We start from the raw sequence: 23,719 nt of genomic DNA on the forward strand, positions 1-23,719 counted from the left end.
GAAATACTTAGCACATGAGAGGGTATCTTTCACCCCCACTGAGTTAATGGTTCCGCGAGAAATGTTCAAAAACTGCCCCGTCTGTCCATAACAGAAGACAGTTGATATTATGTCGAACATCTGTAGCAAAATCTCATGTCTTGGTTTGCTATTTATTTTTATTGTTATTAGATATAGTTTAAATGTGTTGATGTTGGTTAAATATATTTTAAATTGTTATAAAATTCTGCATCTCTCATAGCAAATATTATTTTCGTTTTAATTGATTCTCACAGCTAGAATTTTTTTGCATTACAGCCGGTGCCGTTCAAAATCTACTTATTTAAAGCGGGCGAATTTTTATATACTCTATATTTCGAAGAGGAATCGAGCAAAATATCAAGTGTGTTATATTTCTGGAAAGGTAATTTTAAATTATTTTCAAAAAATTAAAAATATACAGGGTGTCCCATATAAAAAATCAAATTGTCTGTTGATAATTCTTAACTTATTAATTTTAGAAAAATTATACTTAAACCATTAAAGTCTACGTAAAAAAGTGCTTTGGAAATGTTTTCATAAAAATACAAAATTTGCCATAGCAAAAAAGTTACAGCGATTTATTAAAAATGCATATTTTTGAAAAACACCCCGGAACTCCGAAACGGTAACAGATATCGGTATGCGGTTTTCACCATCATGTTTTTGGTAAAAATTGAGCTCCAGACACCGATATTAGTTTTTGTCTATCTCCTATAGAAAAGGGTGTTTCCATTTAAAAGCGTCGAATTTGACCCACCCTTTACATTATGTCTGCGGATTTAGTCTACAAAAGGAAAAACTTTATTATTGACATTTGGAGAAAAATGCATTCTTCATAAAAATTGCTGTTTGTGCTAAAATAGTAAACTGCGTTTATACTTTTCCAAATTTCCATACCGCTTTAGAGAAAATTAAAAAAAATATATATTGGTTTTTTTTCCTAGTCCGAAAAATTAAAACGCGTTTCTATGGTAATACAATTTCGTTTTCATCTTTGATAGATTGTTACCTGATGGAATTTTAATTAACGTTATATCTTTTGCTGTTATAAAATGTTAAAGAAAAATGTTAAAGAAGTACAAAATTTATTTAGTTCAGTGCTACGGAGAAGGTGATTATAAATTGTGTGCTTCTTTAACTAAAATATCAAAAAATAGCAATGATGTTAATCAAAATTTTACTAACTAATCTATCAAAGAATGAAATCTAAATAATATTAGCATACGCCTTTTGATTTTTAATACTTCAACCTCAGGAAATTCAACCATACTTTCATAATTTTTTTTAAGTCGACCATACCAACAGGTATGGTAGGCTATTAAGATCGACAAAATTAAATCGTGTCTGTCTGTCTGTCTGTCCGTCTGTAACACGATAACTCAAAAACCGCTAAACCGATTTCAACTAAATTTGGCATAAAAATACTATGGCACCCGAGAATCTGGCCATTAGTTTTTGGTTTGGTTTGGTAGGGGGTTGGTAAGGGGGTATGGGAGGGGGTTAAAAATTAAAAAAATCGTAACTCCAAAATTACAGTAGCTAGCGAAACGCGGTTTTCAATTTAAGATTAGGAATAATATTTGCAACAAAATTTGGAATAACATCAAAATCAGTCAAAGTCGCGGTTTTTGAGATAAAAAAAATCAGTATGATAAATTATCAAGTATGGGCGGCTATACGTGCCTCCCGGTGCCAATTTTTTTAATTATTTCTGAAACGGTATGGAAATTTGGGAAAGTATAAACGGGATTAACCATTTTGGAGCAAGCAAAATTTTTATGAAGAATGCATTTCTCTAAAAATGTCAATAATGAAATAAAAGTTTTTCGTCTTGTAAAGACATTCCGGGGACATATTGTACAATATAATTTTAGATGTTTTTGATAGACCTGGATAAGAAAACCATGATATGATATTTGTTATAATGTTATATGCGTGTTTGTTTTACCAAGACCGGATTCTTTTTCTGTTAAACTTTTATTAATTTAAAAATCGTGTAATAACTGTTATTTGGTGCACAATATATTAACTCTGTGGCTACACATAACAGGTTATTTTTATAAATATTGTAAATTAGATAGTGTTAAACAGACCTCCAGTTACATTTTCTTTTTCTTCTTATAATAAACAATTTACATGCATATCCACATATCTCTGTTATAACGAAAATCTGGAGGCTAGAGACGAGTATATATTTTAGTCAGAAGAATAATAAATAAGGAAATATTAACACTGCATGCATCCGGCTCGTCGCGTCTGTTCAAATGCCGACGCGGCTCCCCCACCGGCTCAGCGGTAGGCCGGTGACAAGAGCTTTTAACAGCATTTACCTATCAACGTGTGAACCAAATTAACACAGATGAATATAAACCTTATCATTCATTGACTATGGAATCCATTTGATGTTGTAGTTACTGCAATCTCTTAAACTTATTTATTTATTTAATTACATTACTTGCTAAGTTACATATTTGATATCAATTAAACTTTTAGTTACGTAATCGAGGGTGCGATTCTTAAATTCGTTGTTGCCAACAATGGACATATTCGGCGCCGGGCTGACTAACTGGAATTTAAATGTTCTGTTGGTGATTCAGGTGGTAACTCTGCTGTAAAAATGTCAATTGTGACAATGTCATTCGGTTTGACACTTTAGTTGTGTATTACAAGTTTTTGGATTAAATAAATAGTGTTGTGACACTTTAATCTGAAAAGTGTTTACTAGCAGACCTTGCAGTCGAACATCGTTTATTTCATATGAACTATACACAATATTATACTACCACTGTATAGTGCCACTGTACACTAATTGATTAAATAATTATCTAATAATTAAGGAATCATGATGGAGCTTCGGAAATTCAACCCATGGAACCACATGACCTATATAAATATCTCGGTCTAGAACAAGCACGCAGCATAGATCGCGTTGGAACAAGAAAAAAACTTGAAAAGACTTTAAAAAACTTGTTTTCGAAACAACGCGTAAAATTGCAGATAGTCACATAAATAGCCGAAACATGACTAAAGCAATAAATACATACGCTTTACCTGTTTTAACCTACTCTTTTGGTATCATAAAATGGTTTAAGACTAGCATTAACCAAGTAGAGAGGACAATGCGGTCAATTTTCAATAAGCATGGACATCAACACCCCAACTCATGTTCAGAAAGGTGGAGTCTCCCGAGAAGTGAAGGTGGAACTTAATCTGCATAACAGCCAAATCCGTAAACTTTGAAGGTATTTTTTCAGTAAAACTTCACTTTTACATGGAACGGTAGTAGAAGCTGATAAGAATTTTACTTCGCGAAATATGGCGAACAGGGCAATGGAAATTTAAATTGAACCTGCAAGCCCTTTTACAACGATGGGCTCAAAAAACGATTCACGGCGGGCATTTCTCTGACTTGCACCAGGATAATGTTGACATCAAAGCGTCAAACAAATGGTTAAGTAATGAAGATCTGTACGCTGAGATAGAAGGCTACTTGTTCGATATTCAAGACAAAGTTCTTCCTACACGAAATTACCAAAAATACATCCTTAAATTTCCTGGAGTTGAAGATAGATGCAGAAAATGTGGCAAGATCGGAGAAACTATTGAGCACATACTAAACGGATGTCAAATATTAGCACCTGTAGAATATACAGAAAGACACAACAATGTAGCGAAAATAGTCATAACAACCTAGCAGTTAAGAATAGTTTACTAACTGAAACGCTTCCCTATTTTAAATACTTACCTGATCCAGTGCTAGAGTCGGAAAATCATAAAGTGCTATGGGACAGAAGTGGTATAACGGACAGAACAATACCACACAATAGGCAGGATATATGATATTTACCTTCAAAAAAGAACAAATTACTTATCTTATTGATATCAGCTTACCAGGTAGCAAAAACCTTTCATCATCACAAAGCACAAAAATTCAAAAATATGTTGATCTCTCCTCTGAAATTAAACGGATTTGGAAACAAAAACATTTATACACCGTCCCAATTGTATTATCCTCAACTGGGATAACCACCACAAAACTGCTTCAATCACTAAAGGAATTAAAACTTCAGCACAATCTCTATATTGAGCTACAAAAAGCAAGCATACTATCCTCATGCCACTCAGTAGGAAAGTTCTTACAATAGGAAGATAACTTGTCTTAGACCGTATCTCCTTAAAACCGATTTAATCGTGCTAAACAATAAAAATAATAATAATTAAAATTGTATAATGTTCTAATCTAAATAAATAACGCAACGTTGGGTTAGCGACACTGCGACGATGATTAGAATGACGGAATGATTACGAATCAGTACTGGGAGAATTGTCAGCTCAGGGGCTTGGAACACCCTCAAAAATGAAATACCACTCCTCCAACTCCCAGTGGATGACATAATAAGAATGCACTATTTTGAGAAACACCTCAATGTAGTATTGAGCAATAAAAATAATTGGAAGAGAGTAACGTTTGCTCAGCAGTTAAAAGATCATACCATAACTTATGTATAGTACGATGCTTCCAAAACCAATGCAAACTTAACCTAACCTAACAGATATCGGACTGTTTGGGTCGAGAACTAAATACTTCGAACCAATGGGCAACAGAACTAAATACTTTGAAACAATGGGTACCTACCCTAACATCCTACAGGCAAAAATCTACGCTATCGAAAGATGCGTACAACTTATCTTAGATAGGAACTATCGGAAACAAGAAATAGCCAACTTATCTGATAGTCAGGCAGCGTTAAAAGCGATCAACTCAGTTTCAATCAATTCGAAGTTGGCCAAAGATTGCCTAGAGAAGCTGAACAAATTAGACAAAGAAAACAAAGTTGTCTTACTCCAGCTCACCAAGGGGTAGAAGGTAAAGAGAAAGCAAATGATCTAGCTAGAAAAGGAGCGAACACTCCACTAATTGAACCAGAACCGTTCTGCTTCCCAAATGGAAACCAACTAACTCAAGAACTCAAGAACTTGGAAGACTTCATCCGTAACCTGGAATGGGAATCCTGCAACGGTCTAAGACACTCATAGAAGTTTCTCAGGTCGGAATCAAGGATTTTCCTTGGTCTTAGTAAAAAATCTTCGGATTGTCACGGGGTTTTTCACAGGACACTGTCTCCTCAATGAATACCTTAGTAGATTGAAGCTAAGAAAAAAGGGCGAATGCAGATTCTGTAGAGAGAATGAATCACTAAGTGCGCCTAGACAACAACCATTTGTGCCATAAATTTGGTACGGCTGATATCGGATATGGAGAACCACTCTCTTTAAAACCGTCTCAGATACTGGCTTTTGTCAGGGTCCTGGGACTGTATGATCAGTTATCACTGTAGAAAGGGGGACACAATAGATCTCTAAGTTCGCGCTGTTTAACCCCCCACTCATTCTATATTCTACATCTATATTTTTTTACATTATTATTATTTTCTCGGAACTAATTAAACTTAATTGCAATGGCGACCTCTAAGTTAAAAATACCTATTTCTAATCACATTGTTTATTTCTATAACCTTTGTCAACAAATTTTAATGTTCAGAAACGCCTCATTTATATATTTTCCTCCGACAATTAAGCAAAGTATTTTTTAATTAGAATTATTTTTAATCAACTAAATTTAATGATATTACACCCTGCCAATTAAACTGCATTCCTTCGGCCAAGCAAATTTTTAAAATTCCATCTCGGTTTTCTATTTAAACCAATTAAGGCCAGTGTGATGATGCGCTTAACGAGCATTCAGCTGGTTTAAGAAACTGAGAAATTTAATTTATCGAGACTGGTACTAAATCAAAATACTGTTTGAGATAAAAGTGCAAAATAAATAAGCCGTCTTATTACATTTAAAATTATTATTTAGTCTACAAGGAAAGTTGTGGCTCTGATAATAATACTAAGGATATACAGGGTGAATCAGACTTCCGAAAAAGCTCATATTAGGTTTTTGCTCTGTAAATTTCATTTCAGTTTTTTAAGGTAATATGGGAGCAATGGTAACACACATTTTGAGAATATTTTTGTCGATATGCAGAGTGATTGAAACATATTTTTAACAAAAATTGTATTTTTTTTAAATCGAATACTATATAATTTTTAACTCAGTGGATTTGCCATTAAATTTACATTTCAAAAATACCATAAGGTCATATACTATATCTGTGGTTTTTGGAATTATTATATTAACTGGTTTTTGAAATATAACCGTTTTTAGACTAAATTTACTGCGTATTTAAAGCTCTGGTAAAATGCAAAATTCAAAGAATTCGAAAGATTTTTAACGGCAAGTACCTACTGTATAATAGCGTCTTCTTCAAAACTCGAGTCAAAACTAAATTTTATATTTTTCTCCACTATTTTAAATGAAACATGTATTTTGTATCATAATCGAGCAACGTTTTGTTTCTTTTATCATTTATACATATATCTCTTTGTTATATTATGGTCTTCCCATACCTAAAATCGATATTCAATGAGAAAATTGAGTTTTTTTGGAAATATACAAGATCTGACTTTCGTTATTTCAATACTAGGCGACATCATTAAACGTGTCAAATCTATCTACTACAGTGTGGACTATCTGTCACATAATATTGAATATTACATCTATTTACCAAACCATTACTTTTAAATATAGCTTCAACGAAAAATAAGATTTTAGTTAAATGCCCCAATCTTGAACTGAATTAAGTATTATATATGCATTGAGAAATTCATTCTATTATATTAACATATTAAAGTCATTTAGATCTTGATGTATATAGTTCCTATTGATAAAGATGAAATTTATGTGTTTTTATAATAATTCTATTAACACGACTCTGAGAAACGTCCGTTTATGCTTATATTTCTCGAGAGGAAAGAAGTATTAGAATTTTCTTCTTAATAATAATAATACATTCAGCTTATTCTCTTCTTTTATACAACATCTAACATTTTTTTTTTGTATAACCCACATTGTCCGTCCATACTATCAAACCTTCCTTTTAATTTCTTGACTAGGGATACTTGTGGTGCCCTTAAATTTGGATATCTTTGATGATAAATTTTTCTTGGTAAAAAAATTTTTCAGCTACTCCAATACAATAAATCATATTAATTAATTTGCCATATTAAAAATTGATTATTGAGTTAATTAAAAGGTTTTCCTACTTTGTTGTAGATGGGTATAACAATTTTAATGATATTTGAAAGAGCGAAAGTCAGGTCTCGTCTTATATTTTCAAAAAATGTAATTTTCTCTTATTTCTCTTATGAGATTTCAGGTATAGGAAGTACCTAATAAAACAAAAAGATTGAACAAAACGTTGTTCGATGATCATACAAAATATAGGGTGTTCCATTTAATACAGTGGAGAAAATTACAACATTTAGTTTTGACTCGCCCTCTATACAGGGTGGTCCGAACTGTATTCCGGAAACTTCGGCAGCATATTCTGCAGATAAAAATAAGTAAAAAAGTTCGTATAAATGTATGCCCTAAAATGCTTAGTTTCAGTGATACAGGGTGTAGAAGTTTCATTTTTATTTCGATTTTTTCTAAATAATTTCTGAAGTAACGTCAATATATGGATGAAAATTGGTGTCTGGATGTTTTTTGACATGAGAAATTTGATTTTGATGTCAATATGACTTCTACTAGTAGAGGGCGCCACCTACATGTGTTTTAACTGTTTTGAAGCGTAATAACTTTTTGTCCGTACCTGTATAAAACTACCGAGCGAAAAAATATACATTTCCAACATTTTTTACGTAAAAAATATCTCTTTGTAAAAATCGCTTAGAGCAACCGTTCTTAAGATATTTAGAATGGAAACAGTCAATACATGTCATTATGGACGAAAAATAAACACGTGCGTTGAGTAGATAGTTATTTCACTGAAATAATAAATTTGGGAAATTTTTATTTTTTTTAAATTAATCATAACTTTTTCTGTAAAAAATGATGATAAAACAGTTTCTGTTGAACTTTTGACACAAACACATTTCATATTTATGATTTCAATCTAATAACTATTTAGTCAACATGTTTAATTTATGTCAATGATGACAGGTATTGATAAGTTCGATTCCAAATATCTCGAAAACCATTACTCGTAGCGATTTTTACCAAGAGACCTTTTTCACGTAAAAAACGTCGTAAATGTATATTTTTTACTCAGTAGTTTTATACAGGTACTGACAAAAAGTTACTACTCTTCAAACCAGTTAAAAATATGTAGGTGGCGCCCTCTACTAATAGGAGTCATATTGACATCAAAATCAAATTTCTCATATCAAAAAACTCCCAGACAGCAATTTTCATCCAAATATTGACGTTACTTCAGAAAGGACATACATTTATACGAACTTTTTTACTTATTTTTATCTGCAGAATATGCTGCCGAAGTTTCCGGAATACAATTCGGACCACCCTGTATATCAAACAAGATTGCAAATTTTGGTAGACCGAATTATGAAGAGGGGACACTATTATACAATACTTCCTGTTAAAAATAATTAAAATACTTTGAATTTCGAATTTTAAGGGGGCAATTAATTTAAATAAGCAGTAAATTTAGTTTAAAAAAGGTTATAAATATTTCAAAAACCACTCGTTATAGTAGGTATATGATATTAAGGTATTTTTGGAATGGAAATTTAATGGCAATAATGTTTTACCTGTCATTTTTGCTTGCCGGGTAAAACGGAATGGCGTTTTGATTTTTTTATTAAATTTAACCATATTTTCATGTTGTTTTAATTTTCTCTAAAACGGTATGGAAATTTGGAAAAGTATAAACGGGATTAACCATTTTAGAACAAGCAAACATTTTTATGAGGAATGATTTTTTCTCAAAATATCAATAATAAAAAAGGACTATGGTAATACATACATACATAATCAAGGGTAATACTAAAGCCTATATTTTCATTGCCCATATTAAAACTAATATAAATAGAATTTTAGCGTAAAAAAGTTGTGCAAAATATACCAGTCGTCGCACACCAACATTTATATACGACTTAAATATGATACAAATAAAGCAAAGTTTATAATAAAATTAATATAAAACAATGGCTTGGTTTGAATTTAAAAGGATTTAAAAAACATGAACGAGGTTTATAATGAAAACAAAAAATTAAATATAATGTGTTTAAGTAGATTATTTTCCGGCAAAAAGTCGTAACAAATTACTGAAACGGTCAGGTAAAAGTGTTTATCGTACAAGAGCTTAAATTAATCATGACAAATGGGAGAATAACAAAAACTGCTTTATAACTTCCTAATTATCTGACTAAAAAATAGGTTGGTTTTTAGTTTTGTGGCTGTAGCGCAGCTTATTCATTAATTTTCATTACCAGTGGTTAATATTTGTCATATACTATATTCTACATAGTCTACCATGTATAATCCGTATATATACAGCATATCCCAGAAATAAGTGCAGATATTTTAACTGGTAGTAGGTATATTTCAGCCTCAGAAACACGCCTATGAGGTTTTTTTTCGAAAAAAAATTTTTGAAAATTTTATATTTTTCTTGATTTTTTAGCGAAATTTTAAAGCACTTTTTAGAGCCACTTATTTATTCACCTGAGATTTCTCCACGGTGCACGGTGGGGCCGATTGAAGAATCGTTGGCCAAAACCTTCAAAGATATATGGATCAACCAAAAATATATAGAATTTAACAGTTTTTGCTTAATTGAATTTCTAGGTAGTCAATCTTCAAAATTTTAGTTAATTAAATTATACTTCACGTATATACCCATCATATTAGCCAACCAAACCAAATCAATATAATGTGAGAAAAAATACCCGAATGACAAAACACTTTTGCCTTGCAAGCCATTTCGAATATTGTTGTCTTGTGGCATGTCTGTGTGTCTGTCTGTCTGTTTATCGGTCTGTTTGATATATTTTTTTATCCGTATGTAACCAACAACTTTGATAAAAAAAATAAATATTGTTTTTGGATTCTAGTTTTGAAGAAGTAAAAAAATAATTATTTTCAATCGTGGTCTCACATGTCTCAAAATGAGTAGTCGGCACGTAATCAAGAAAGTATGGGCTAGATTTTTCGAGTACCTATTACAGGCAAGCATGTAAAAAAATAAATTTCGGATAATGAGGGGGTTCCAAAAATTTTAATAACCATTTCTGGGGAAGGGTGGTTTTGGGTGCCGGATTTTTTTTTCTCCTTCTATTTTTGGATTAGAGCAACTAAAAGATTTGAAATTTAGCGTAATGTAATGTGTTAGGTTAGGTTAGTTAAAAATAATTTGTTTAAATGGTTAAATTTTTAAAATCGGTTCATTATTTTAGTACATATCATAGTTTGAATTTACGTGCGGATATTTTAATAAGTTAAGCCGCCATCTTGAAATTTTAAACTGTCATATTTAGACTAAAACGTAATATTTTTAAACATATTGCCTTACTTCAAATCTCCATGTTGTTCCATTAAAAAGATAAAAAAGGAGTGGGGAGTTGTATATTATCTAAGCCTCGATCTAAGCATTAATTCAGTTAAAACCCACAAAATTTGTAGATTTGAGGTGGGGTCGGACTGAAGGGTCTAGGACCCTTGGACCCCCTAACTATGTGCTTGATTACAGGCGATTCATGAGTATCAGATTTTATTAAAATCACACGAACTTAATTTAAATAAATCATAAAGACCTATAGTATCTATTACTCAAAGTATACCAAGGACATACTTACATTTAAAAATATTTTTTTTTAAATTGCGCAAAGTTGCGCAAGATGGTAACAAATACATGAAGGGTAATGTCCCATCTTTCAAAAAACATCAGCCAATAAATTGGGCAACTTTGGGCACTCAACAAAACTCAAGGTTAAATAGCATATTTTATTTTTTATATTATACTAATTTATTAATTAATCTAGTATGCATCAGTGAAAAAGTTTTTTTTTTCAAAATATAGCTAGAAATAGTCAAGTAGTATTGTACTTTTATAAAAACTGCAAAAAAATATTTGTATTTAAAAATTAATCAAGAAATTTTACTTATTATTCGGGCCCTACAAATTGCAATTACTATACACGGTAGAACTAAACCTTCGACATTACAGCCCTTCACTGGTTACAGATCTGCATCCAAAAATTTTTTCTGTGCATAATATAATATTTAGGTCTTTTCTGTATTCTATGGTCATCAAAATTTTTGAAAAAGCAACTTCTGTTTTATAAGGTTCTGGCCGCAAAAATGGCAATCGGCCCCATTGTGCGGTGTATCTAAACCTTGCAGTGTTGCCACCTCGTACATTATCCATATTCAACATATTATTTTTATATTCACTGTAATTTTAAATTTGTACACAAAAATTACGAGTATTAATTCTAATCATATCAGTGTCTATTCCTAACAATTCTAGAAACAAACCACATTAATTATTTTTAGGCATAGGTACCACATTTTTATATTTATTTTTAATTATACTTAAAAAAATAACTCTTAACATTGCCATATTACGAAGTAGTTTCTATAAAAAAACATTCTTTTAAATATTTTGCTTGTATTTACCCTTTCAATGAGAACCAAACTGGGTAAAATTATTCTTATGAGGTTTACGGACATCATGGTTATACCGCAAAATAACTTTATTTAGAACTAAATTTAATAAAACAATTCACCATATTTATCTTACTGAGATCATATATAAGAAAATACCAACATGTTTATTGAAATTCGCTATTCCGAACATCGACAAAATCAGACAAATAAACCGTATACGAACGACACACAACAACTCATTCCAGGGATTTCAGATTTCACTAATCATACACTTCTTTTGACTATTTGGCAACACAGGGCGTCGAATAACCTGAAAAACCTCGTGAAAATCTCTTAATGGTTATCGCCAGCAGTTCTCAAAATGTTGCCATTATTTTTTAAACTTTTCAAAGTTAAATAACTCGGGGATTTTATTTATTTTAAAAATGGTAAAGATAAAAGATGTTTCTTTTGACCAAAGTGGCAGAACCCAAACCTCAAAATATCTGCACTTATTTCTGGGACACTCTGTATTATGTTAGATATGGTAAAAGCACAGAAGGTAAAAGTAGTCATGAGTATGGACTTCCGCACTTCAAAATAAGTTATCAAACTGCTACAGCTGTATATAAGCATAAAACTGTCGATGAATATACCACATGATCAAAAAAAAAATTGCGGCGTCAAGTTACCTTAGAAATTCCGATTTATGATATGTATTATAAATCATACAGTTAATTTTTGCTAAGGGAACTTGATACCGTTTTCGATCATATGGCGTATATTTACTAACTTAGTTATAGCAAAGTGTTATAGTCTTGTCTATTCCATATTAATATTTCATTATAATAAGAATACATTTTTTTGTTTCAGGCCAAAGCATTGGGCAGCGTATTATTCGAGCAAGTATGTAAACAGTTGCACCTGTTGGAAGCGGACTACTTTGGTCTTGAATACTCCGATACCAATGCTACGAAGGTAAGCCTTTAATAAACGTGAGAATATGTGATGGGATTTTATTAAGCTTAAATTAAATCTTTTTTTATCTGTCCTCTAAAGTATATAAATCCTTAACTAGACGGATGACTTATTTACACAGATAAATTCTTTAAAAGGATAAAAAACTGCACGGAAAAAAAATTAGGTTACAAGAGGTTCTCACCTCAAGAAATTGTTTGTATACTAATGGTTTTGATATATCATATAACAGCTCGTTAACGTGGTGCATGACCAAACTAAAATATGATAAAAAAACGGCGTCGGCAATGGCTACGAAGATTGCTATCATTTTATACGTAAAATTACATGGGGAATATCATTGATCGTGATTTCCAAGCCAACTGGACGCCGTTTTTTTTCGATCGATGGCTCTCTCGAATGGTTTAAGTTGTATCTGAGCAACAGAAGTCAACTTGTGAGGGTGGATGCCACGTTGTCTTCTAGCAAGCCAATAGAATGTAGTAACGAGTACCTCAAGGCTCAGTACTAGGCCCTATTTTGTTTTTTCTTTTTATTAACGACATTGCTAACATAAACATCAGTGGTAAAATATGTCTTTTTGCGCACGACACTATAGTTTCACTTGGAGCAACAAGGACGTCACGGTCACCTCATATAGGATTATATCAATGACTTAATCGCCATTAAATCTTGGTGCGATTCGAACCTCCTCAGTCTCAACATTTCTAAAACTAAAGCTTTGTCGTATAAAAACTCGCTGCAGCCTTTTGTACTTAACAACACCACCATTGACGTCGTAAAATCTGTAAAATTCTTGGGGGATTGTTGTAGACAATTCAACAAAATGGGACATGCATATCGACGTTTTGTTGAAAAAATTAAGCTCTGCCTGTTTTGCATTAAGATCTGTTTCTAAGGAGCTTAACTTGTCAGTGGCTAGAACTGTCTATTATGCACTTTTTGAGTACCTCAGATATGCCCTTCCATTCTGGGGTACGTGTTGTGCGACTCTTCCTTCCGTATTTATATTTGAATCCGTTTGCCTAATACGTAGGCATGTATCAGCTTCTCAAGAAAGGCCATCTCACACTTATCCACTCAGGAACGTGAAGCAAGAGCTTTATCTACCTACCCCACGCTCAAAGTTAGTTAAAAGTTCAATATTATACAACACGAAAAAAATGTACAATCATCTGTCATTTGAAATCAAATCTATAACATCATTTTCTTCATTTCACAAAGCATTGAAATTTTATTTACTAGACAAGGCTTTCTACGCAGTAAATGACTTATATTTTGATAATCGAATTTGATCTTGTAAACACTGGTCTAATATTTGCTATTACTATATTTACTATAAACTTACTAAATATTTTTGAATCTTATTTTTATTTTTTTATTCTTTGACATTGTAAACATGTATAAATGTTTATTTTAAACAATAAGACTGACAATGTAATTTGTATACTAGTTTTGTATTCTCTTTTGTTTGTTTACTTTACCTTTGTCTACAAATTGTAAACAATTTTGACAATAAAGGCATTTATTTATTTATGTTGTCTAAGTAAAACCTTTAAGAAATACACTCATAAAGAAATATAAAATAACAGAATAACAAGAAATAAAATATAAGATAAAAAATAAACATTAACGACATTAAATCTAAATGGATGGTTTTCCTTCAGCTTCAAATAAAGTTTAACGTTACCTGCCTATAAAGAAACTCGTTTTCCCTCGATTTAAATCCCTTTTAATAAAAGGTAGATGATTTATTCACACAGATTAATTTATTTGAACAGAAAAAAACGCTAAATAGGGAGATGAAGGAAATTAGGTTACAAGAGGTTCCCACCGATTCGATCGAGATTGATGGCTAATCTCCATAAATTTTATGAAAATAGGAATTATTAATTTACAATAGATCGTTATCGCTGTAGATTTTTATCTATTTGGCTAGACAACAAAGTTAAATCCAGGAATTCGATAAAGATGGCCGGGTTTGAACACGGGGGGGCCTAGTGCTTTTGTTTTTAAATGAAAAATAATTTTAAAAAACACATTTTTTGAATAAAACGCTTACACGAATTTCTCTATCAATAAATTTCATAGACTTGGTTATCAAACCGTGTTCCCGTAGATACTAAAATACCTACAAATATTCTTAAAAATTAACACATTTTTTGAACACAATAATATTAACTAAACAAAACTAGAAAACGTCATTTTTACTGCATCACAAGCAAATAAAAATTAATACGTAGCCAAGAGTCATAATCCAGGATTTCTCTGGGGGTGCCCAGCAGTACCTGGGGGGAGGGCACACCCGGGCACCCCTTTAGTTACGCCAATGTTAAGAACAAATACTAAAAACAGAATTAAATAAATGTTTATAAATAAAAAAGTACTTTTACTAAACATTATCTTTTAAGTAAGAATTTTATATACGAGTCGAACTCGCACTTGACCAATTTTTTATAAACATTTATTTAATTCTGTTTTTAGTATTTGTTCTTATAGCGGCAACATATAAGTAGATACATTGTAAAAATTTCAACTGCCTAGCTATAACGGTTCATAACATAGACCTTTGTGACAGACGGACGCACGGACGGACGGACAGCGAAGTCTTAGTAATAGGGTTCCCGTTTTTACCCTTTGGGTAAGGAACCCTAAAAAGGAGATCCAAGCAGTAAACTGATCATGGCGAGATGTCAAATCAATTGCCAACAACCGAACCCGCTGGAGAACATTTATTGAAGCCCTATGCTCCACGTAGGAGTAAAAGACAAAACGAAATGAATATAACTATGTATTTTTATCCAAGTATAAAAATCAGATTTTAATAAAAAAATAACATAGATCAGTCAGAAATGTATATACAAAAATATCAGTAATTAAATGGTATGCTAATTAAATATTTACAAATACCGAGTTAGAGATAAAGTTGCTAACATACTTAACCTTATGTTATTTCGATGCAATGTTTGTACAAGTGATTAATGATTCTTTATTTTATTATTATCGCGGCACTGACAAATTAAGGTTTATGCCACTTTCGAGTAGTTCCATCTCGATAAATATTACATAATCATTATGGTCACTAATAAAAATAAACGCCAACATGTAATTTAAATCATCGAAATACATAAAGAGCTTAATCCATGACCATCGTGTTGTTTATTTAATTCCATATTTGTTCAAAGGAAAAAAATAACATTCATGCTTCTCAAAATTAACACTCACTTAATTACTGTGACAATTTCACAAACAGCAGTAAAATGAACAAATAGCGTAGGTTTGCTGTAATCAGTAGCGGTGCTTAAGTCGGAAATTTATTTTGGGTATTAAAAACCAGTGGCGTATATGTCGCAGACGTATCGAATAACTCGGCATTTTGCAAAAAGACTAGGCATATTATAAAACGCCGACGTTTTTAACAATAAAAGGATATTTTGTAAAGAGCCTATCTGTTTTCAGTGGCTTTGCAAAATGCCTAATGAAGACTAGTCAGATTGCATAAAACATTTTACTCGGGATTAGTAAAACTAACCAAATTTATCCAACGACATTTTTTGAACTTCTATTTCAAAATTAGAAAATAATGATAAATCTGTTAAATTGAGTAGGTATGGTTAAGGACGATTATTATAAATATCCAAATTCATTTTATTCTAAAAGAATAAAAATTCCAAAAAAAGAAAACAAAATTCCACAAAGAGGCAGCCCTGTGCACAGAATCAAATTACAGAGTATAATAAATTAAACGAGATATTAATATTAAGGTTTTAATATATCTATTTTGTATTTAAAATTATGTTACTTATAATAATTATAATTTATTAAATAAGGTTCAAAAAAATTTGTTTTCGTCTAAACAAAATAAAATTTTGACATAAATTATTGTTTTTGTATAGAAAATATGGAGTATTTTTATTAAAGCGTAAAATATTCAATATGCTTATGCTCTTAACTAAGTAAATTTTTATCATTGTCTAATCTGCCTTGCCTTGATTTGGCATTTTGTAAGACTCAAAACAGGCAGTCTTTTTGCAGAAGTGTTCATCGTTGTTTAACATGCCTAATTCTGATTGCTAGGCTTTTTGCAAAGTGACTGAAAATAGTTAGGCTTTTTGTAAAATACCTTCTTTTGTTTAAAAAGGCGGCGTTTTATAATATGCCTAGTCTTTTTGCAAAATGCCGAATTATTCTCCGCGCCTGCGACATATTATACATGTTTATCATCTAGGAGGGGTAGACTGGTGATAAAAAAATTTGTCAGTAATAAAAAGTGTTCAGTTTTTGTAATCTATGTATGCATTACAGCAAAGTGAAAAAAACTGCATAGTATCGGGTGATCAACTAAAAAAGGACGACAAAAAAAAACTTCTTTTCGTATAACTTTGGGAAAAAAATTGTTATAAGTAAATCGACCAAGATAAATCGCTGGAAATTATTTGTGAAGTTCGAAAAATGTCCGCTAAGGGGCGCATCTGTGATTGTGAATCGGAAAAGAGGATTATTCTCAAAAATATGCAGGTGAAGAGGTATTTTAAATATTGCTGTTGTAATCGATGGAAAATTTGTATTTTTTTTTGATATAGCGTATTTTGCTCTATCTCATAAAATAAAGTGGTGGGGGAAGGTTAAACTTTCTTTTATTTAAATAAGAAGAACTCTGACTCTTTAGCTTATTCGATTTAAACAAACTAGAACTCGTTTATGAGAGCTTTTCTTCCCTAATGATGCCCAGTATAAATTTTGTTTCCATATATTTTTTCGTAGTAGCTAGGGGGCGCTGTTTGACATCATTACAGATATTGCGCTTTTGCATAAAAAAATTAAATAATAGACCATATTTATTTTTGCACAGTTAAATAGAGCACAATATTTCCAAAATATCAGCGCAAACCGCAATTTCCTATCGTCTCTCTAGGGGAGATATTAAGAGAACAAATAATGATAGGCTACCGTCTAGAACTATGAGGTCTAAAAATTATAAAACTATAAATTATAGTAGTAGGTCTAAAAAGAAGTAAATTGGTTACGTCAAAATATCAAAACGTATATTTTAGTTTCATTTTAGGGCCCGTTCCCAGAAGAATCCCTGATTCAGCGCGTTTCTTATTGGTTGAAATGTGTAGAAACCAGACTAACAATCAGGTTTCTATGCATTTTAACCAATGAGAAACGTGCTGACTAGTCAGTGATTCCTTCTGGGAATAGACCTTTAATGCCATTAAATTGATATTTATCCATGTTCGTTCTTGATTCGACCCCATAAATAAAATCGAAGATCTATTTAATGAAATTGTCAGGCTAATGTTATTTTCATCTGTTACATGAAAAAAACATACTATAACTAATTAAAATTAATAATTTCTTATATTGTAATCATGCCGAATAGTTTGTTTTTTTCTTTTATATATCGAAAAATTGTCTCTTTTATTATAATCTTTATTTTATTATCATCAGCATCATCGTTTTCAGCTTATTCAACAATGCTTCCCTCACATATTTAGATACTCTCTGTAGTTTTGTAGTTCTGCCCATTTTTGTCTATTGTTGGCTATTCAGCCCAATCAAGTTATCCCTGCTAATTTCCTAATATCGTGGTCCCATCTCCGGTTCGGTCTTCTTCTAGGTCTCTTAATTCCTCGTGGATACCATGATGTAATTTTTGTGGTCCATCTGTTGTCCGTTCTTCTTGTGTGCTGCCCATTGCCATTTGAGAGATTTGACTCTGTGGATGACATCTATTACCTGGGTCTTTTGTATCCACTCTATTCTTTTACGATTTCTCTTGGTTATTCCCAGCATATTTCGTTCCATAGAGCGTTGTGCGACCTGCAGCTTTCTTATGATGTCCGTTTTAAGTGTCCATATTTCGCATGCATAGGTTGTGAATAGAGTCGCATTCTAGACTTGAATATGATTGAGATTCTTCCATAAGTACTCCATGCTAACTTAATTTTTCTGTTGATTTTTGGTAGTAGAGATCCCAAGCTGTGTATTAGCTGTCCCAAATATATATATATATATATATATATATATATATATATATATATATATATATATATATATATATATATATATATATATATATATATATATATATATATATATATATATATATATATATATTCTGCTAAATGTTCTCAGTGTTACTTATTAGAATGTCTTTTCTTTCCACTAGTTCTATGTACATTACTTTAGTTTTTGCTAAATTCATTTTGAAACCCACTTTATTGCGGGCTGTATTTAGTTCATTAATTTTTGCTTGTAGTTCTTCTGGACTATTGGCAATTAGGACTATGCCATCAGCGAATCTTAGATGGTTAAAATATTCTCCATCTGTTTTCAAACCTCTGTTGCTCCAGTCCAGTTGACGGAAGATTTCTTCTAGTGTTGCTGGAGATAGCTTTGGGGATATCGCGTCTCCCTGTTGTACACCTTTGGCAGTTGGGAACTCTGGGGTTGTTTTATATATCATTACTCTTGCTTTGGCTTCTTTGTATATATTGGCGAGAGTTTCTATACTATCAGGCCTGTCTATATCTTGTTTCGCTAGGGCTTCTATTATTGTCTTAGGATATATTGAGTCTAAAGCCTTCTCAAAGTCTATAAAGGCTAGTGGAAGTTCGTATTCTGTTGTTCGTCTGATCTGTTTCTCTCAGTTCATATATGTGATCAATCGTGCTGAAGCCGCATAACAGAAAGCCTGCTTGTTTATTAGTATTTTATAATAAATATTAGTAAATCTTTGTTATCTCTATAATTTCAAAATTCGTATACCTTATACTATCTCATTTTTAAAAATTAATGCGACATAAAAATGTAATCTAAAAAAGTACAGTTAGGGTTGGAAAGTTCGGCGTTAAAACTGCAAAATAAAACATTACTTCACCAAAACACTTTAATTTTACCGCTAGACGGACGTTTATAATTAAATTTACATATACTTTTTTCTATGCGTATTTACAGAAAAAAAATCTGCCGTACTGCAGTACATTAATAAAATTATTAAACCAGATGTAAACATAAATATTTTATGTTTTTATGGCTGGTTATGATATATGCACAATATGTAGCTAATGCATAATGTAAATACCTACTATACGTATAAATAATTAATAGAATAAAATAAAATATAAATGATATTCAAATCTATGTACGGCATTAGCATAGAAATAACTCTTTAGTTAATATTCGGCGGTATTAATCAGTAGAAATTTATTCAATATTTTTGAGATGGTTGAAATTTTAAGTGCAACAAAAAGGATTGATTTAAAAACGTGATTCCTTCTTTAAGACATTACCTACTATTTTTTTGTGAATTTCAATAAATATGTATTCTATATATACTTTTTTGTTTCTTTTTTAGTATTGGCTGGACCTTCAAAAACCAATTTCCAGGCAGTTAGGTCTATCTTTAGTCGATCCTTTATTATTTTTCTGCGTTAAGTTTTACACACCCGACCCCGCTCAACTTGAAGAAGAATATACCCGATATTTATTCTGCTTACAAGTTAAAAGGGATTTAGCGCAAGGTAAGCGAAGTAAAAATTCCGATAAAAGTTATAAAACCATTGAGAAAGTGTTTTCATTGGTTTTATAACTTTTGTCATATTTTTTTAAAGAAAAGAAAGTTAAGACACATCTGTGGTACAGTTAATCTAGGCAGTAGAGTAGTAGTAGGTAGAGTTAATCTAGGCGAGGCCTAATTTATTTAGTGTAAAACCCTATACTCACAATGCGCTGATGCGTCGATTTGATGCGTCCATGCATCCATACACCCATAGTATGATGCGGTTCGTCCATGCTATGTGTCGATGCGGTTCGTTGATACGATTCATTAGTTAGTTCGTTTGGAAATTCGACCATTGTGTTCGTGATATTCATTATATATTTTGACAGTTCGCCCAAAAACTGACACTCCGCCACATCGGATCGACACATTCGCGCATCAAATCGATGCACTGACGAACCGCATCAGCGCATAGTGAGTATGGTGCCCAAAACTCTTGACTGTAGTAATAAAGATACGCAACCTTTGTCAAAAAAATAAATAATAAAAATCTCAAAAGGTGTCCGAGATTATATTATTTGTTTTATTTATATACATATAAAACGGCGTTAAGTTACCTTAGAAATGACGAGTGATAACATACACCATATAATTAATACGATTAATATAATACATATAATACGACATACTATCGATCGATATTCCTAAAGTAACTTGACGCTGTTTTTTCGATCACACTCATACAATATCATACTAAAAAATACATAAAAATGTTTCTACAAGATCACTGACGAAAAATTAAGAAGTGTTTTTCATCAATGATCAATTATTGTAAAATCATATAAATTAAGAAGTATTTATTTTTAGACTTTCTAGAGGTTGTTGTTACCGACGATAGTGCTGATGATATATTAACTATTACTTTTTAACTTTGAACACAGATCACAAACCCCCTTAATGTGTCATCAATACCTTATTTATAGAAAATTCGTAGTAAATACATATACTGCCAAAAACATCTGACAAAGAATAATTTTAAATAGATTCTTGTTGGGCTACATAACATTAACAGTAATGGTTTATTAACGTAACATTAACAATATGGTATCCGAATTAGTGACGGGCATTACGAATGTTTTTAGTGAATCGAATAACACGATTCAATTTTTCATAATGAATCGACTAATCGATCAATTGAGCGAACCGTTTTCTAAGTGGTGAACACCAGGATTCATTTTTCGTATAATCAAAAATCGTATTAGTTTAAACTCTAATAAACAATAACTTTAAATGGCAGTCCAATAGTCCAGAGCTATGTGTCGAAATTTTAATTAATAAAATAATTAGTAATTAATTAACGGCAAGCTTAACTTTATAAACCGTGTTAATAATTTTCTTTTAACTTCGTGATGTTTTAGGAATTATGCAGTGCAATGAAAATACGGCAGCTTTAATGGCAAGTTATATCGTGCAAGCGGAATGTGGAGATTTTGTTCCAGAAGACTACCCAGATCACACCTACTTATCTAGTTATAAATTTGTACCTCAACAAGACCACGAAATGGAAAAAAAGATTATGGAAAATCATAAAAAGCATGCGTAAGTAAATTGTAAATTGCAAATCAACTCTTGTTGGTTTGTAGCTGTCTACGTAAACATATCCTATTCGATAAAAAAAGATAAACATTTATAGAACTAGGATAGGATATGTTTACGATGACACCAAACAGTGCCGTGGCACATATTTTTCTTAACTTAGCTATTTGAAGGGATATTTATATATTTTTTGATAATTGTTTTGACTACGCCTATGGTGTGGTATCATACTAATTAACTACGAAAAAAACGTATTAAAATGTTAACAAAAGGTACAAAACTAGTATCGACGTATAGCACACATCAAGTACATATAATGCCAGAAAAATAATTATCGAATTCAACAAGGAAACTAAGAAAACTCTAAAAAGGTGGAGCGGACTGTCTATTTACCTATGAAACTCCTGGCTCTTTCTTATCGCTGCGACTTTTACACTTGAAAGCTGAACAACTAATCGCCATTCTAATAAAATGTATACAAAGTTTATACGCAAACTATTAAAAATCGCTAAAATTGTCGCTGATGACCACCAGCTGATGACTCATTCGTCGCCATCAAAAAAATGGCGTCTCATGTCAAAATTCTGCTGCAGCCCGAATATGGGCATTACATGTCCTTATATTCTTTAGTCATTGATTGGAATTGAGTTTGATTTGACAACTTTAACAGTGGTGCCGGAATGGCTATACCATTTTCACAAAATAGATGAATTTTGATTAATATCAGGAGATGACAATGTGTTCTTTAATAATCTGTTACTAGAGCTAATAAATTTATTTAGAGATCTAGCTAAAGAATTTTCTAAAAAAATATAGACTTATTACCTAATAACAGCTACGTAAACTACAACAATTTTGGAGATTAACATACAACAGTTATTCTACAATACATTGTTATTCTATTATCATGTCTTTGTAGGTACCTACTGCCTTTGTAACACTATAGCATTCAGTAGACTTTGTTTCCAAACAATTTCAACAGACAATTTTCCAAAGAATATCGTCTATACAATTCTATGAATTATTAAAAATGTATTGTTTGTTAATAATCTTCAGACTCATTGTGAAAACAGCATTATAATTTCTAGTCAGCTACGCTACAAGAAGCAAAATATGTGTATCAAACTAATTTATTATCAATTTGGCCTAAATGACTAGAATATCATGATAAACAATAACACAATATAAAATTAAAATAATACATTTTATACAGATATGCATTCTAAATGGTAAATTTTAAAAATATCATGTATTTGCAAAGAAATATCTAAACCTTTAATATATTTACAATTTTTAAGTATATACACGTTATTTAACAATAATTTATAAATAAAATGTTATTTGGTAACACTTCACAACAACTATAAAAAAATAACAGGTATGAAAATAACAGCTGATGATGTTAGGATCGCCAAGCACAAAATTTTACCGCTGTTATTTTTGGGTTTTGGATTTTCAATTAACTACTGAAAGTGTTATTTTCAATACATACCTGTTTAATATTTATTTTAATTTCAGAGGTCAATCACCAGCCGAAGCAGATTTAAATTTACTCGAAACAGCCAGAAGGTGCGAATTATATGGAATCAAAATGCACCAGGCCAAGGACCACGAGAATGTTTCCTTAAATTTAGCAGTTGCTCATATGGGCATTATAGTTTTCCAGAATTATACGAAAATTAATACGTTCTCCTGGGCGAAAATTAGGAAAATCTCATTCAAAAGGAAACGATTTTTAATCAAACTGCATCCGGAAGGATATGTACGTTAAGTAAAATTTATTTATTATTAATATTACTCTCGATCCGCTTTTTCCCACTCAGCTTAAACAGGAACTATGGCTAATGTGCTACTTATATTTTAACTTGCGCCTTTTACTGTGGAATTAAAAATAATATATAAATTGTTTTATTTTGTTTATTTTATAAATAAACTGAAGTTTTGGGTTTAAATAAATTTCAGTTAAAATTAATTGGAAGAAACTGAGATGATATGTATTTGTTTGCTTAGATTTAGTATTTAATTATTAAATATTACCGTTGATTGGAAGAACTGGGAAGATATGCAACCTAATTGGCGAATTCGTGACAAGGTTGATTTGATTTCCCCTTACGTCT

General features: G+C 31.4%; 1 protein-coding gene across 2 annotated transcripts in view; it reads left to right on the forward strand.

Annotated features, from left to right (window-relative positions):
- LOC115891594 (FERM, ARHGEF and pleckstrin domain-containing protein 2) overlaps positions 1-23,719 on the forward strand; it is a 134,924-nt gene that overhangs the window by 63,029 nt on the left and 48,176 nt on the right. For both annotated transcript variants that reach the window (XM_030912103.1, XM_030912104.1), the window contains exons 3-6: positions 12,395-12,499; positions 19,863-20,028; positions 21,425-21,605; positions 23,121-23,364. In XM_030912103.1, coding sequence (XP_030767963.1) covers positions 12,395-12,499; positions 19,863-20,028; positions 21,425-21,605; positions 23,121-23,364 — 696 coding nt within the window. The remainder of the gene's footprint in view (positions 1-12,394; positions 12,500-19,862; positions 20,029-21,424; positions 21,606-23,120; positions 23,365-23,719) is intronic.

Source organism: Sitophilus oryzae, unplaced genomic scaffold (assembly GCF_002938485.1).
Source record: "Sitophilus oryzae breed Bouriz unplaced genomic scaffold, Soryzae_2.0 scaffold_1188_pilon_pilon, whole genome shotgun sequence".
Classification (NCBI taxonomy): Eukaryota; Metazoa; Arthropoda; class Insecta; order Coleoptera; family Curculionidae; genus Sitophilus; species Sitophilus oryzae.